This window comes from Convolutriloba macropyga, chromosome 2 (genome assembly GCF_964194025.1).
Source record: "Convolutriloba macropyga chromosome 2, txConMacr16.3, whole genome shotgun sequence".
NCBI classification, from domain to species: domain Eukaryota; kingdom Metazoa; phylum Xenacoelomorpha; order Acoela; family Convolutidae; genus Convolutriloba; species Convolutriloba macropyga.
In genome coordinates this window covers 32,624,652-32,640,829 of record NC_134469.1, presented here as the reverse complement: position 1 = coordinate 32,640,829, position 16,178 = coordinate 32,624,652, and the positions used below count along the sequence as shown (strand labels likewise).

The window sequence follows — 16,178 nt, the reverse complement described above, 5'->3', positions numbered from 1 at the left end:
CGAAAATCACAACTCTTATTTGATTTCCAAAATCAAAAAGAATGTGCGAACAGATATTAAAAGACAGCCTTGATACACTTCAAATTCTTTGAAACCATGAGAAAGCCAATAATAGCTTGCCAAAACAGATCTTAAACTGACCAAACGGAGGTTTTAAATTTTCAAATATACTAGTCATTAGCATCAATTTTTTTTATTGCTATGATTTGCACCTTTCTCTCATTATGTCACCCAGTGAGAGGGAATAAATCTTTATTATTTTTCGCGCCCAATGAGCGACATGGCAAATAGTAGTCAGCATGACACGATTAAAAAAACAGAGAAAATCAGATAGAGGCACAGCTTCTGAGGAGATCAGGAACAAATTTTCGGTGATAAGATGTGGAATGCTGTAATACCGGGGCATGGAAGATTAAAAAAGATCTAAAAATTTACATTTTACTTCTATTATGAAGATTAAATATCGACATTTTCTTTATTCTATTCAAAAATGGCAAATAAAGGCCAGAGTACAAAAAAGAGCAAATCATGAGACAATAGAACGTAACTAACCATATAGGTTTGCACACTTGGCGATCTCGACAGGAAAATTTTCTAACGATCTACCAGTGTTCTTCAAGTGAAGCACTTCCAGTGATGTGAAGGCTGCTATCTGCCTGAAAACAGCTACAGCATTACCTCAGCCAACCTGAATCTATTAACCTATATCACACACAAAAATTGCCAACCCACTTCCAAGCCCTAATCTGCTCTGAAAATGAGCTCCCAAAACAAATTTGGCGCAAACTTTTGAGTCGCATAAAATCATTACAGGTGTGCAGTGTAAATATCAGTTTCGTCTTTTAATAGAAAGATTGCCTCTAAAGTAAAGCGCAGGTCACTGTTCACAGAACAAGCTGAGGTAATATATACTTGAGATTAGTGCTGATGAGGCCTGGATTGTTGTTGAGGATGAGTGTCTTGAGGCCCACAATACGTCTCAGCTGAACAGGCATCTGGTCCAAGTCATTGTCACTCAAGTCCAAATATGTCAGACTAGTAAGGGAGATGAATAGGGTAGGAGGCACGGCAGTTATTCTGAAACAGCAGGTCATGCAATAGATAGCGAAAGTTCAACACCACTCAAGTTTCTCGGAGACCCTCAACAGATAGTTAATGTGGTATCAAACTGTAGACAAACTGCTATTCACAAAACGATAAAATTTGTTGACAAGGATTTCCTGGATCTAATTATGTAGCCCAACTTCATTTCTGTAGCCCATCAAACTTTCAGAAAATTAAATGCACATTTTACGAAATTTGCAGTAACTTGCTAAAAATTGGGTCAATTGGTCACCAGCTGACTTGACTTTGAACTAGATAAAAAAAGAAAAACATTGTTAATTCCTTTGAGTATGAACTATAAAATACAGAACATAGTTTAAAGGCAATGTAGTGACAAGAAGTATAAATGAAACAAACGTCACATATTGTGAAAGTTTAAAATTGTATTAAATTTACAATGTGCTAAAATATCGACAAATTAAGAGAGATGAATTATAATTGAGAAAAATTTTTTAAAATGCTAATTCTACAATTAACATTTTCGAGAAGAGAAAACTTTAAAACATGCTAATCCTCCAATTAATATTAGACTAAAAGAAGACTAAAGGACGCCCTAAAACTAAATCAAATTAAGATTGAACTTGAAAGATTTGAGATTAGAATTCAATTCTGAAACCGTTGGGTCTTTTAGAAACTCATTCCAGAAATGATTTTTTATTGTAGTTTTGAGAGCCCGCTTTTTAGGGATATTCAGCCTCAAGTTGAGAGGCAAATCGTTATACCAGTCAATTGCTTTTTTGAAAAACAGTTTTGCATTATATTTGTTTTTTGGTTTGCTCCAAATGACAGCTTGTTTGTACGGTCATTCATTTTAGCACTTAGGGTGGCTAACTTGAGTTCATCGAAAGCTGGTAGATCTGCTTTCAGAAGCTTAATAAAATATATAATAACCCGATACTTTGAGGTATTCTGCGGGTAAGATTTTGTGTTTGATCTTGAGATCAGTGGTCCTGTCAAATTTGGTTCTATTGAAACATGCCTTTATTCCCCGATTCAATTGTTTATTTAGAGTAACTCGAAGTGATTTTTTAAGACCTGAGAACAGAACAATTGGGTAGTGCAGATGACTTAAAACAAGAGCGTTCAGTAAAGCAGATCTAGTTTTTTCAGGAAATATATTTTTGATGGAGTAAATGACCTTTATGCCAACAGCCGTTTTTCTTAGTACATTTTTTATTTCTTCATCGAAAGAAAGATTACAGTCAATATGAACTCCCAAGTATTTCACAACTTTTTTCTCGAGAACTGTACATCCGTTAACAATGATTTCTTCGATTTTGTTTCTTTTAGGGGCTCCAAAAATAATGAATTCGGTTTCGCTTTCATTTACATTTAACTCATTTATCCTGAAAAAGAGAATGAAATGAGCAATACTTTTTCCAAGATGTAACTTTGATTCAGAAATTGCTTTTCCACTGCAAAAGATAAAAGTATCATCAGCGTACTGGATTATATTAGAATTCACATCAGTATCATCTTTCATATCATTTACATATATGTTGAAAAGCAGTGGGCCTAGCACAGTACCTTGTGGTACTCCACGGTTAAGTGCTATCCAATTTGATTCATACTTCGAGAATTTGACTTTTTGCACACGGTTTTCTAGATAAGATTTTAGAATTGTATTTCCTTGTGCACTAAAACCTAAAAGTTTAGTTTTGTGCAGAAGAGTAGGATGTGATATCGAATCAAAAGCTTTCGATAGGTCTAAAAAAGCTCCTGTGACGATGTTTTTTTTTATTGAGATCATATCTGATTTTTTCAGTGCAATATAAAAGAGCATCTGTAGTTGACTTTTTTTCTGTATCCAAACTGTGTTGTTGCAAGCAACTTATTCTTCTCTAAATAAGCTAATATTTGATCTCGAAGAAGGATTTCGAAAATTTTAGCTAGAGCTCCAGTAAGCAAAATTGGTCGATAATTTGTCGGATCTTCAGGATTTTAACTGAACAATTGTTCATAATCCAACTCAAAGCAATCAAATTAGGATGTTCAGAACTCTAGAAGAAACTATACGATTAAATACTTTGTGATAAAAAATCCACTTTGCAATTCATAATTAAATCATTGCATATCACCCAGCATCAATTCATTTCTCCAATCATAAAAAAATCCGTGTCTTCAACCGAGTCAAAATACCCACACACAGTGCAATTCACGGAAGTTTAACACCTAAGCCCATTTGCTTCTTTTCCTAGTATTAAGATTTTATGTACAGCACTGGCGGATGTTGAGAATAACTTTAAACGTTCAATCCACGCAATTGGAACTTCATTGCCAACAAAATTGTTGGTAAGGCGTGAATCGTTAATCTCTATACAAAACCGCAACTAAAACCGCAGTTAGTTGTGAACTGTCTCGGATCACTTTTGGAATAGTGCTGTTGTACATGCGTCACAATCAACGATTTCTGTAGTTCTTGAGCATGATAGAACACTGATATTAGCCAATAGCTGTTGATCTGTGGCTATTCTAATACCCCAACCACAAAGCTCCGAAATTTTGGAAACTTCTGGGCAAGGTTTGCTGCTTCGAAGGTTGTAATTCAGGTTTTGAGAACTCTGTATGCGCAATGGCAATTGCTCAATGAGCATTTCCTAGCATCAGATTCATGTTGACAACTTTGTTTCAAGTTTTCGGCTCTAAAATCATTTGACCAAGAGCTGCTTCTAGAACTTTTCACAGCGATCTGTCTTTCGTTGCATGTGTTTCTCAATTCTAGACATATTTGTTCCAGAAATTTAAAACAATTCCTTTTGACTTCGATGAAGTAAAAAAAAAACATCTGACGGGTTGCCGGAAAATTAAAACCATAAGCAACAACTTTAAGCCTCTGAAATAAAAAAAATGGTAGAATCAAAAGAAATAGGGATGCTAACAATGAAGTATAGGGATGCTAACAATGAAAAATTTTGCTGAACGTTGTTAATTGACGCAAAGGCTAAAGAGATGAAAAACAGATTTTTTACACTGTACGCACTTACTTGGTTGCTTTAAGTGAAAGATAAGTGAGCTGCTTCAATTTTTCGAGGAAGCTAGGCACCAATCCAATCGCATTGTGACTGAGGTCCAGTACTTTCAAACTAGCAAGGTGTGCTAAATGCTCGTTTGATGCAAGTGTGTTGTTCAGCCTGTTCCAGCGCAGATCCAAAATTTTCAGTGAATCCGCGGAGAGGTCAGCAAAGTTGTCGTCTAATTCGCTGATCTTGTTATAGGCCAGAGACAGATACTCCTATAAAAGTAAGGCAAGAACATTACTCAAACCAATTAAACTAATTCCACGATACTTGGATCAATTTCGATCTTTATCTTTGATTATACACTTCAGATGCAGAACACAACAGTAACCAACTTTCACCGGATTAAAATATATTCCCTTCCCCACCTATTACTTTAATTAATTTACTTGCGCGAGATCTATTAACATAGCCAGGTTCACAGAAAATAGCTGTGACAGCTTCACAGACCTCCAGTCCCAAAAGTGCAATGAAAATAAGACCAAAGAAGAGAAACTTTAGTTTTTAACTTATTACTGAGATGTCACATAACAATTTAGAAGCTATTGAATATTGTGTTTTTCTGTTGGTCGCCCTTAAATAACCCTCAATTAATGTGACAAATACTGAGTTAACCTTACCTCCATAAATTAAAATAAGCAATTCATTTATGAGTGTTAGGTAAGTCACTTGAGACCAAACCTTAATCACGCGAATGAACTAACACCGGAAGACAAATGCTGAAATACAATCAAACGAATTGAATGCAAAGCTTAGAACAACTGTATCTGACCAGCATATCAATTGAACAATTCCAGTCAAAGAAAAACAGTCTCAAAAGTTTATCAGGTCCAAGAGGATGTTACCTGGCCGACGAGGCAGGAGCAACTCAACAATAGACCCTTTTTCAAACAAAGAATGATTAAAAAAAATTTGATCCAAAACATTGCTCAAATTCGTGATATTTTCATTTTCAGAAACATTTTGTTGTCTCCAAAAACTTTCCAAATGAAAACCAAAAAAAGTTTCACTGGCCAATAAAAAGCAATAAGCTTTAAAAATGATGATTATTTTTATATAATTGGAAAATGCAAATTTTATCGAAAATTGAAAAACTGTCGTAATATTTAAATCAATTCTAGTACCACTGAAAACTATGCGGTAACCTGTCTTCAATTTTGAGAGGAGGTTAACTGGCTGCTGAGGCACGCAAAACGTATATAATTAATGCTAAAACTCCCGAAGCTTTTACCCTGAACAAATTCGATTCATTTAATTAAAAATATTGACTCGCGCACAACCCTTGAAAGCGGTTTGTTGGCCACTTAGGATGGAAAAACTCAAGAAATATGGCGAAGAATTTAAATCGAAAATTGCTAAAGTTCACCTAATTTGCATCTGCAAAGCCTAAAAAAATTTCACTTGCGCTTAAATATTGATAAACTGAGAAAATTCGGAAAAATTCAAGAAATGCAAATTTTATTTAAACGTTGCCAAAATTCGTAAAATTGACATTTTCAGAACCATTTTATTGTCTCCAGCAACTATCTATTAACTAATTTTGAACCAAGAAGTTTCAGAGGCCCATAAAGATCCATAAACATGATAAATTGCAGCAAATTTAAAATGCAGATGTTATTTTAAAAAAATTGCTGAAATTCGTCATATTCAAAAGTTATAAAGCATTCTATAGCCACTGGAAACTTTGCAACATTCTATTATCAAGTCCTAGAGGAGGTTAACTGGCCGCTAAGGCAGCAACAACAAAACAAAAGAATTTTTTTTTAAAATTGATAAAAACAAAATTGCTCAAATTCGAAATATTATCATCTTCAGAGCCACTTTATTATCTCCAAAAACCTTCCATTTGAAAAAGAAAAAATTTTGGCCCAAAAAGAGCGCTAAGCTTTGAAAGTGATAACTTTCAGATAATTGGAATATGCAAACCAAAAATTGCAAAAAATTCGTATTAAGTAAAAGTTGCAGTTCTAGTACCACTGAAAACTATGCCGTAACCTGTTTTCAACCTTTAGAGGAGATAAACTGGCTGCTGAGGCACGCAGAGCGCAACAAGACCAACCATTTTCTATAATAAACTTGCTAACATTAGTGATATTAAAATGTTGAAAACAAAGCAATTGCCACTAAAAACTATGCAGTAAATTATTATCAAACCGTGTGGTCTCCAGAGGCCATAAAAACTCCAAAAATTACTTATCAAACTTGAAACTGCAAAATTTGTATCATTTTAGTTCATGCCTAGAGTACAAAAACATAGCTCACAAAATTGTCATAAACAATTTTGTCATGCAAAAGACCTTCAGCAAAACTGACAAAGGTTGCCTTAAGACTGATTAAACAAAAAACCTCGCAAAGTGACTCAAAATATAAAAAATAGAACCCTTTTGGGCTCAAAGACTCAAAAGATCATTTTTTAAGCTTGAACTAGGGCCTTCATTATTATTATTTATTAGTATTATTGTCATTATTATTATTATTATTATTATTATTATTATTATTATTATTATTATTATTATTAATATCATTATTATTATAGGTATACGCACCAATTACAAACTCAAAAGTGCTTTCAAAATCAAAGATTAAAAAAATTTCAGTTTCTTTTAGATAATCAAACTCATGGGGTAATAGTTTCATTTCAAAAGGCAACTTACTCCATTCAAAAGGAACAGCAAAACCGAACGATTTTCGCGCAAATGCAGTCCTGACATTAGTAACCATCAAATTGTATGCATATTGACATCTAGTCACCTCATCATTTCGGAAAACTAATGCGCCAAGATAAACGGAATCTTCCACGGATGGTGAACGAAACGGTGACCAAAAAGCATTTTGTAGAGGACACGTTGTTTCGTGAGTAGCCAAGGAAGCTGTTTGATATAATTTGACAACATACGCTGTTATTTCTGTATACAATACACAGGTAGTCCATAGTACAGTGAGTAGCAGTAATCTAGTCACTAGAGAATCATCACCCGAGCTAACTCAATCAATGATTTTCTGTCGACTGATCTCTGATGGAATAAAATTTTCGAAGGAAATAATAACTTCGACACACAGAACCAACTTGTTTCGTATATGAAAGTCTGGAATCTAAGTTGAAGCCCAACAAAGTATCATTCGTAGAAAAATTGACGTCTGCTGGAAGTCCAACATCTCTAATTAAAATATTCTTCCTACTAATAAACATGTACGCAGTTTCATTAGAGTTTAATCGGAGCTTAGCACCACTCAACCCCCCTTGTAGAGTCGTAAGTATCAAATCACAAGCCCCCAGATTTATCGAAGCACGGTAAACCAAAAAAAGATAAGTGTCATCGGCATTACGACGATAATTAACATCAATACGTTCCCACCAAACTTCCAGAGGAACAAGATAACATGAAAAAAGAACGGGACCTACAACACCCGTTTTTATTGTTCTTGGCATCATATAACGACAATAAATGAACAAATTTTGAGATCTACTACTTAGATAACCTTTTTGAAAGCTATGCACTTTATCTTGGAAACACAAAAATTGTTTCAAGAATCGAAAGAAGTAATTCAGGATCGAGAGTGTCAAAGGCAGCTGATAGATCAAGTCCAATATAAAAAGTTCTTTGTCTTATCTAAATTGAGAAAATCAATCGTCACCTTAACGATGGCTCTTTCTGTACAAAGAACTTCCTATAGGCACTTTGGTATTTACTAAATAGACTATTCTTTTCATGGTATTCACGAATTTGCATAAAAGCCGCCCGTTCTAATAGTTTTGAAATGTAACTTAGTTTTGTGATAGGTGGATAATTTGAAAAATCTTCAATATCAGAACTTGTTTTCTTCAAGTGGAGCTTAACAATGGCCATTTTAAAGGACTAGGGGAAACATCCCTCATTCAACAAAAGATATTCTATAAAACTCCGACACTAATTTCATTTACTTCCAAGAGGGTATTTACATCTTTCGTTTTGTTCCTGACAGCGTACAACATGTAGACAAATGTTTAGTTCTGTAGATCTTTGTTTCGTCCTTTGTTTAAATTGAGGACTGGCTAGTAGTCAAATTCGATCCACTTTTTTAGCCAATCACGGACGGCCCCCACTCAGGTGAAATCTTGACACCGTAACGTTGTCAGGCCAGAAATCAGTTAAGTCAATTTTCTCCTCGCCAAACTTTAATACACAATGGAAAGCTTTCAGGTGAGCTTCTGAGTTCGAAATTTGGCGAATATGAAGTTCAACGTTATTTTCTACGCAGCACTCCTCCATTTGTGATGCTGTTATGTTTTGACTCAATCGACCTACATATAAATGACGACACTTCGGGGGTTTTCGACACCCTTGATGACTGCTGGATTGGTGTTCGTTCCCATTTTCACCTCCTCAGTTGATCTCCTTTTCTCTGTAGTTTCAAAGTCGAATTCATCCGCCTTTCTCTTTGGTTTACTGTCGCACTGTGATAACTGGATGAGCTGTCGTTTCGATTCCTGGCGGGTCCACTTTTTGCAGCTGTTAGAAAAGGGAATTCTGGTTTATCAACGCTATCTCATTGCGTATCATTGTCACCTCGCGGATCAGATAATCAACACATTCGAGCTTTATCTCACCGGCCGTAATTCTGTGCAGCGCAGATAGTTCTGCAGTAAAGATAGGAGTACAACCAGCACATGACCAGTAAATCATTCCTTTGACATGTGCGGTACATGAAATTACCAAAAAACCAAATTGAACACATTTTCTTGCATTTGACACAAAAAGCACTCACTAGTACATTGCAAGGCTCGTTAGAAATATTGCAGAGGTTCGGGCGGTGGCGGCGGTGGTGGAAACAATCCAGCAGATGCGGAGAACTTTCTAGCCAAATGCTTGAAACCAAATATGAAATCATAGATAAATCTCGTTTAAATTCGTCCACCTGAATCTGAAATCCCCGGTAACCGGGGCTACCCAAACTAAGTCCGGCCTATGATACCACAGTAAATAACTACAATTAAGAGTTGAAACAGAAAAAAATAGCCACCCGGGTGCACTTGGAGACTATTTAATCACCACAATTAGGCTACCCAATCAAAACAATTAGACCTTTTCATCAGCTGAATCAATCTGAGCACTTGAAGGACTACTAAAAGCAGCCATGGGCCTCAAATGAAAAGCGCCTACTGGGCGCCCCCTGTTCATCCAGTTCCCAAAAATCTTACAAAATACATAGCAGGAAAAGTCCTGAAATACAATATAAAGAATTGAAAGAAAAACCTCCTGAATTGGCTAAAAGAATATAACTGGATAACACAATCCAAACAAAAATTGTTTCACAAAATCTGAAAATTATCAAAACTGAATTTGTATTGAAGATACTCTGGTTGTAAAGGTAAGGAGAACAGAAAGTTAACCATTTTTTTAATGTAAAAACTATTTTCTAATGAAATCTCTTATATTTTTAGTGTTATTGTCCTCAAAAACAATTTTGTTAAAAAAATTCAAGAAAAAAGAAAGCATGATAGGCAGTTGATTAACTAAGTTTTCACTATAAAAAACGTTGAAAATCTGCGGTCATAAAACCAGAAAAAACGAGACTTCCGTTATATTTCGAAATTAACTAATAAATTAGTTACGTTCAGAGACACTAACTTCAAAACCTCCAATTTCATGACAAAAATACTCGCTATAATAAAAAATTCCGGTGGTATACGAGCAAAAGAGGGCAAAGACTGATTCAATTAAAAAGGCGCTATAAAAAATGGAAAATATGCATTCAAAATAGCTCATGTATTGCTAATATCTACAGTTTTACTATAGTTTAGGCTTTACAAGATTTTCGTTGCCTCCTTCAAATAGAAACTTCATAAAAAGTTTCATAAAAATAGAAAAAACTAGCAAAAATAAATAAAAAATTCATGAAACCTGTGATTTTTGTATCCACCAAAATTATTTGAGTCATTAAGAAATTTCAATAAAACTGTTTCATTGGTAAATAAACAATAAGTAAAAGTAATAAAATAAAAATAAAGTAAGTAAACAATTAGCAAAAATTAAATAAATGTTGCAGAAATTAATTTCCATATCGTAAAAATCATTGTGTTGCTAAAAACATTCCTTTGACGGATTTTTAAGCCTTAAAAAATTCTTTGCCCAATAAAAACTAAAACAGCCAGAAATAATTTTTTTAAATACAGAAAACTTGATAAAATTATTGAAAAATGCTCTAATTCTGGTGTCAAAGTTGGCACAAACTACAAAAAGAAAACAAATATATTAGCATAAAAAGACATTTGGCATAACTTAATAGCCATATGAACTATTATTGGCCTTTTAAAAACCGAATTTAAAAACTAAAGAAAATTGACAAACACAAGGAACGATTGTTGCCATCAGGGCTCAAAAACAGCGAAAACTGACCTTTTCACATTGAAAATAGGACTTAGAGCAGTTTGAGCACATCATGCACCTAAAAAACAACTAAAACTCAGTGAGGTCCTCTATTGTAACTCAAGGACCGCCGCCGCGCTTTACCTGTTGATCCCGTTTCAAAAACTAAGTCACGGTTAAGGTGTGAAAACATCTCACAAAAAAAAGACAGAGCACCGATACAATACAGAACCTTTGGATTGTAAAAAAACAGAACAAATACAATCCAATTCTTGGATTGAAAACAACAGGCTGTAGTAGGAGTGAAAAACTAAGACGCACACGCAATTCAGTCGAAATTGCATGAGCAAAAATCAGTTCATCGTAACAAAAATCTTCACGGAAGATATTGCATAAGGTATTGGGGGACCAACCGGAAACCATCCAGAAAAACATAGCCGAAGAATTCCAGAAGTGACACGAAAGGCTCCATCTTCGCGAAAACATCATTGAAGCCGGGACTTTCTTCCCGGGCATTGACGTCATTGAGGCAAACAAAAATAATAACGCTGTCATTCCAAAACATTACAAAAACGTCGAACAGATCTAAATCTTGAGAAAAATTTACTTCCCGTGGAAATTTGAAATGCCAACATTTTATACCATAAGAAACATCTGGCAACTTAAACAAATTTAAAATTGATAAACATAGACAACTGATTGACATAAAAATTATTCCAACACGAGTGGTCGCAAAATGAGAACTCGACAATTACTTCTCCGACCAAAAATATAAATTAGGACTAACCTAAACTGAAAACTAAATTTTAGGTACATAGAAAAGACATTTTCAGTTTTGGTGACACAGTAAGGTGAAAAACTTAACAGCTAAATGTCTCTTGCTGAAAACACCTTTGATAAAAGTAAATTCAGTCTATTTTAAATTAAAAATTAGTAAAAAGACAAAGAAAAGAGATCAAAACAAAAAAAAACATAGCTGAGATTGCGAAAAATTGCCGCTATAGCTTTTTAAATCTTTAGTCTCAAGAAAATTAAAAATAAAACAGACCGAAAAGAAAAAAAAACTATCATTTTGATCACTTGCTGAGATGTTATATTTGGATTAAAAATCTGTGGTTTATTGCTGTTCCTATTAGCTGGTCTGAAATAACCTTCAAATTAAGTCACATATACTCAGTTGACCCGATTTATTTCAGCAAATAAAGAGCAAAAGTCTCTTTGTGAGTGAGGAAGTCAATTTTGAGAGCGAGTTAAATAACAAGCGAGAAAAAACTTCATCACACAAACGAATGAAAAAAACTTGCTCCATATAAATGCAAAAAGACATAACGCACGCAATTAAATCAAAATTGCCAAGAAGATTTGAACTGATCGTGACGGTGCATATGATCGTAACAAAAATCTTTACGACACAAAAACACCAAGAGAAGCAATAATATTATCGCTTTGCAGTTATTATTAGCAATTCATTACCAGAACCTCGCGAGTAGAATCGGTACTTTGTCGTAAAGATCAGTCATAAAAATCTCAACACTAAATCCTAAAGATTCTCAGAACTGATTCATCATTATATGAGATAAAGCAAACGAACATTTGAAAAACTCAAATAGGAGCCAAATATTAGTAGGTTATGGACACACTGACACAAAAATAGGATGGACAAAACCAAACAAAAGAAAGGCATCTTAATAAATTTGAAGACGAAAAACGGGTTTCAAATTGTGACTTTGAAAGCTAAGTAATTTTATTGTCATCTTCCTTTTAAAAGAAGAAAACTTATGTTCTATAATTCGAAAAATGGAAATAATTGTCCAAAAAAGTCAAATTGACAATATGAAACGATTTTCAAACGAAACGAAATAATTTCATTGTCAAAAAAAAAACAAAATTTAAATTCCAGACATTGAACAAAATGAGTATTTCTAGAAAAGGAAAACCAGCTGAAAAAAAAACAATTTAGGAAAACTTGAACGAAAACCACCTGAGCAAAAATATAGATCAGCTCACGGATTGAGAAAAACATTGCATAATTCAAAAGGCCGTTAACGTATACACCGATAGCAAATAAATCAGAAATATCAACCGATGTTGCCGTTGAAAGAATTATTACTCCCTCAAGAACACTGCTATACCAATCGCTGAGGGTTAAAATTTAATGAGGTTTCGATCAAGAATTAATTTTGTTCAAAAAACGAGAGTAGCTACAAGAAATGAGCCAAATCAACGAATGAACGGCTAAAACGTTTAGCTGTAAACAAAAAAACTTCGAAGTCAAAGAAGCATTCATTCAAAATTAGTAGCAGAAGAGGCTTCAGGGTATCGCAAATGGGTGTTCAACCCTTTCATTTATCATCTAGCACAAGTTTTTTCAGGGGGTTACAGATTCCACAGTTGCACAAGATTCCCTAGCTACATCAACACCCTACCCAAACTCATTGTAGCTGTCAAGTTAATTGTAGCGTCTGTAAAAAAAAGATCGTATACATTTGCGTCAGAAGCTTTTTGCTCAGTGAGTTGTCGGTCGTTTTTCTCACTATGTTGTATAGTCTCGTTGCCCGTGTCCAAAAATTTTCGTCGCATTTTCTCAGTTTGTTTCTGAACTTCGAATTCTTTGCTTTGTCTTGTTTCGGTTGATTTAAAGTTGGGTATCGTCGAACAATTGTTGTTGTAGTTTCCAATTACGACAGAGAAGAAACAGGAGATCATGTAGTTCGATGAACATAGAGATGGGGAGTATGTTGTGTCGGGTCAGTCTTGTTTTGTAGTCGTCCATTTAACTGCAAATCCACTTAGTGGCTGTTTTTTACTATCTCGAATGCATGGAACTCAAGTTTGGAGGGGTACCACACCTGAGATGCATATGAAAGTACCGGGACAACATAGCCAACAAAGGCATATCGCTTGGTTGACAGGTTTTCGATGGGTGAGATGTTTCTCTTTAATGCATAGAAGATCTCCAGTCCTTACTAGCTCGTTTTCGGCAGTTTTCAGCCAGGGACAATACTTGAAGACAAGATTACCTCAAGGTGTTTTTGGGTTTTCAAGATATCGATAATTTGGTTTTCTTCAGCGGTTGCGTTTTCACATTTGATTGACAGGATTTTGCTCTTGTTCAGGTTTAGGACCATGTCGTTGTCGTTGCTACATTGTTGAATGCATTTGGCTGATTGATCAGCTTCTTGGAGACTTGATGTTTTGACTTTGAAGCCATCAGCTTATTGATAAGCCGGTGTTCTTTGTATGCATTTGGGCAGGGTGTTGATGTACACGATGAGCATTAGAGGCCCCAGGATTGAGACCTGTGGTACTCCACTTGTGACCTTCGACGCTTCAGACTTCTTTTGTCTAATTTTGAACGTCTGTTGTCGGTTTGTCAGGAAGCTTGCGAGCAGTTTCCAACCAATTCCCATTTCACCCAGCTTGGATATGAAATTTTGGTGATTAACTTAATCGCAGGCTTTGTGGAAATCGATATATAGGGCGCAGAACACTTCGTGTTCTTTTTTGTTGTCCATGCGGCCGAAAATCTCAACTAGGTAGATTACTAGTTAGAGGACTACTGATCTTGCCTGTCGAAAGTCGTATTGCTCGTTGCTTACTTGCTGTTCAGTCAGGGGGTACATCCTGGCGAACAGAATTTTCTCAAAGACTGCGCGGTGGTTTTTTTGTATATTGGTGTGATCTCTCAGATCTTCCAGCTAGTGGGAAATTTTCTTTTGTTTAGGCTAGTCGGGAAGACTATTTTAAGGGATTTAGCTAACGCTGGTGTGTTCTTTAAAACTATGTTACTAATTTCATCTGGTCAACATGCTTTGCTTATCTGGACGCCACGTAAGTTTTCTTTGATTTCTTTTTCGAAGATGCCAAAATAATTGAGCTCTGATTTCGAGTATGTTTGTTCCTGCTGTATTTGTCCTTTGTCGATGAAGACATCGAAGAAGCCATTAAACAAATTGCACTTCTCGGTGTCGGCATTTGCAGTTGCATTATGGAATTGTCCGTTTGCAGCGGTGCGGTAGTACATTTCGTCAGGGAATTTTTTTTATCTAGTGGAGAGATTTAAGGTAATTTTGCAAGTCGGACATACGTTTTCCCTTGAAGTCGGAGATACATTTTCCCTTGAAAAGTTTTTCTTCGTATGCAGTTTGGTTACTCAACATCAGGTCTTTGATGTCTTCATTTTTTGCCAACCAGTTTTTTGATACGCATGCTGGATTTTGGGTGGCGGTGGCTATATCTATCTCGAACGCATGGGACTCAGTTTGGAGGGGTACCACACCTGAGGTGCATAAGAAAGTACCGAGACAACATAGCCAATAAAGGCATATAGTTTGGTTGACAGGTTTTCGATGCGTAAGATGTTTCTCTTTAATGCATAGAAGGTCTCCAGTCCTTACTAGCTCGTTTTTGGCAGTTTTCAGCCAGGGACAATACTTGAAGACAAGATTACCTCAAGGTGTTTTTGGGTTTTCAAGATATCGATAATTTGGTTTTCTTCAGCGGTTGCGTTTTCACATTTGATTAAATTTGCTCCTGTTCAGGCTTAGGACCATGTCGTTGTCGTTGCTATATTGTTGAATGCATTTGGCTGATTGATCAGCTTCTTGGAGACTTGAAGTTTTGACTTTGAAGCCATCAGCTTATTGATATGCCGGTGTTCTTTGTATGCATTTGAGCAGGGTGTTGATGTACACGATGAGCATTAGAGGCCCCAGGATTGAGACCTGTGGTACTCCACTTGTGACCTTCGACGCTTCAGACTTCTTGTCTAATTTTGAACGTCTGTTGTCGGTTTGTCAGGAAGCTTGCGAGCAGTTTCCAACCAATTCCCATTTCACCCAGCTTGGATATGAAATTTTGGTGATTAACTTAATCGCAGGCTTTGTGGAAATCGATATATAGGGCGCAGAACACCGTGTTCTTTTTTGTTGTCCATGCGGCCGAAAATCTCAACTAGGTAGATTACTAGTTAGAGGACTACTGATCTTGCCTGTCGAAAGTCGTATTGCTCGTTGCTTACTTGCTGTTCAGTCAGGGGGTACATCCTGGCGAACAGAATTTTCTCAAAGACTGCGCGGTGGTTTTTTTGTATATTGGTGTGATCTCACAGATCTTCCAGCTAGTGGGAAATTTTCTTTTGTTTAGGCTAGTCGGGAAGACTATTTTAAGGGATTTAGCTAACGCTGGTGTGTTCTTTAAAACTATGTTACTAATTTCATCTGGTCAACATGCTTTGCTTATCTGGACGCCACGTAAGGTTTCTTTGATTTCTTTTTCGAAGATGGCAAAATAATTGAGCTCTGATTTCGAGTATGTTTGTTCCTGCTGTATTTGTCCTTTGTCGATGAAGACATCGAAGAAGTCATTAAACAAATTGCACTTCTCGGTGTCGGCATTTGCAGTTGCATTATGGAATTGTCCGTTTGCAGCGGTGCGGTAGTACATTTCGTCAGGGAATTTTTTTTATCTAGTGGAGAGATTTAAGGTAATTTTGCAAGTCGGACATACGTTTTCCCTTGAAGTCGGAGATACATTTTCCCCTGAAAAGTTTTTCTTCGTATGCAGTTTGGTTACTCAACATCAGATCTTTGATGTCTTCATTTTTTGCCAACCAATTTTTTGATACGCATGCTGGATTTTGGGTGGCGGTGGCTATATCTATCTCGAACGCATGGGACTCAAGTTTGGAGGGGTACCACACCTGAGGTGC

At 35.8% G+C, this 16,178-nt stretch overlaps 1 protein-coding gene across 1 annotated transcript in view; it reads right to left on the bottom strand.

Annotated features, from left to right (window-relative positions):
- LOC142334882 (protein flightless-1 homolog) overlaps positions 1–16,178 on the bottom strand; it is a 152,177-nt gene that overhangs the window by 112,971 nt on the left and 23,028 nt on the right. The window contains exons 4-6 of the mRNA XM_075383207.1: positions 4,089–4,336; positions 913–1,077; positions 553–656 (exon numbers count right to left, since the gene is read on the bottom strand). Coding sequence (XP_075239322.1) covers positions 553–656; positions 913–1,077; positions 4,089–4,336 — 517 coding nt within the window. The remainder of the gene's footprint in view (positions 1–552; positions 657–912; positions 1,078–4,088; positions 4,337–16,178) is intronic.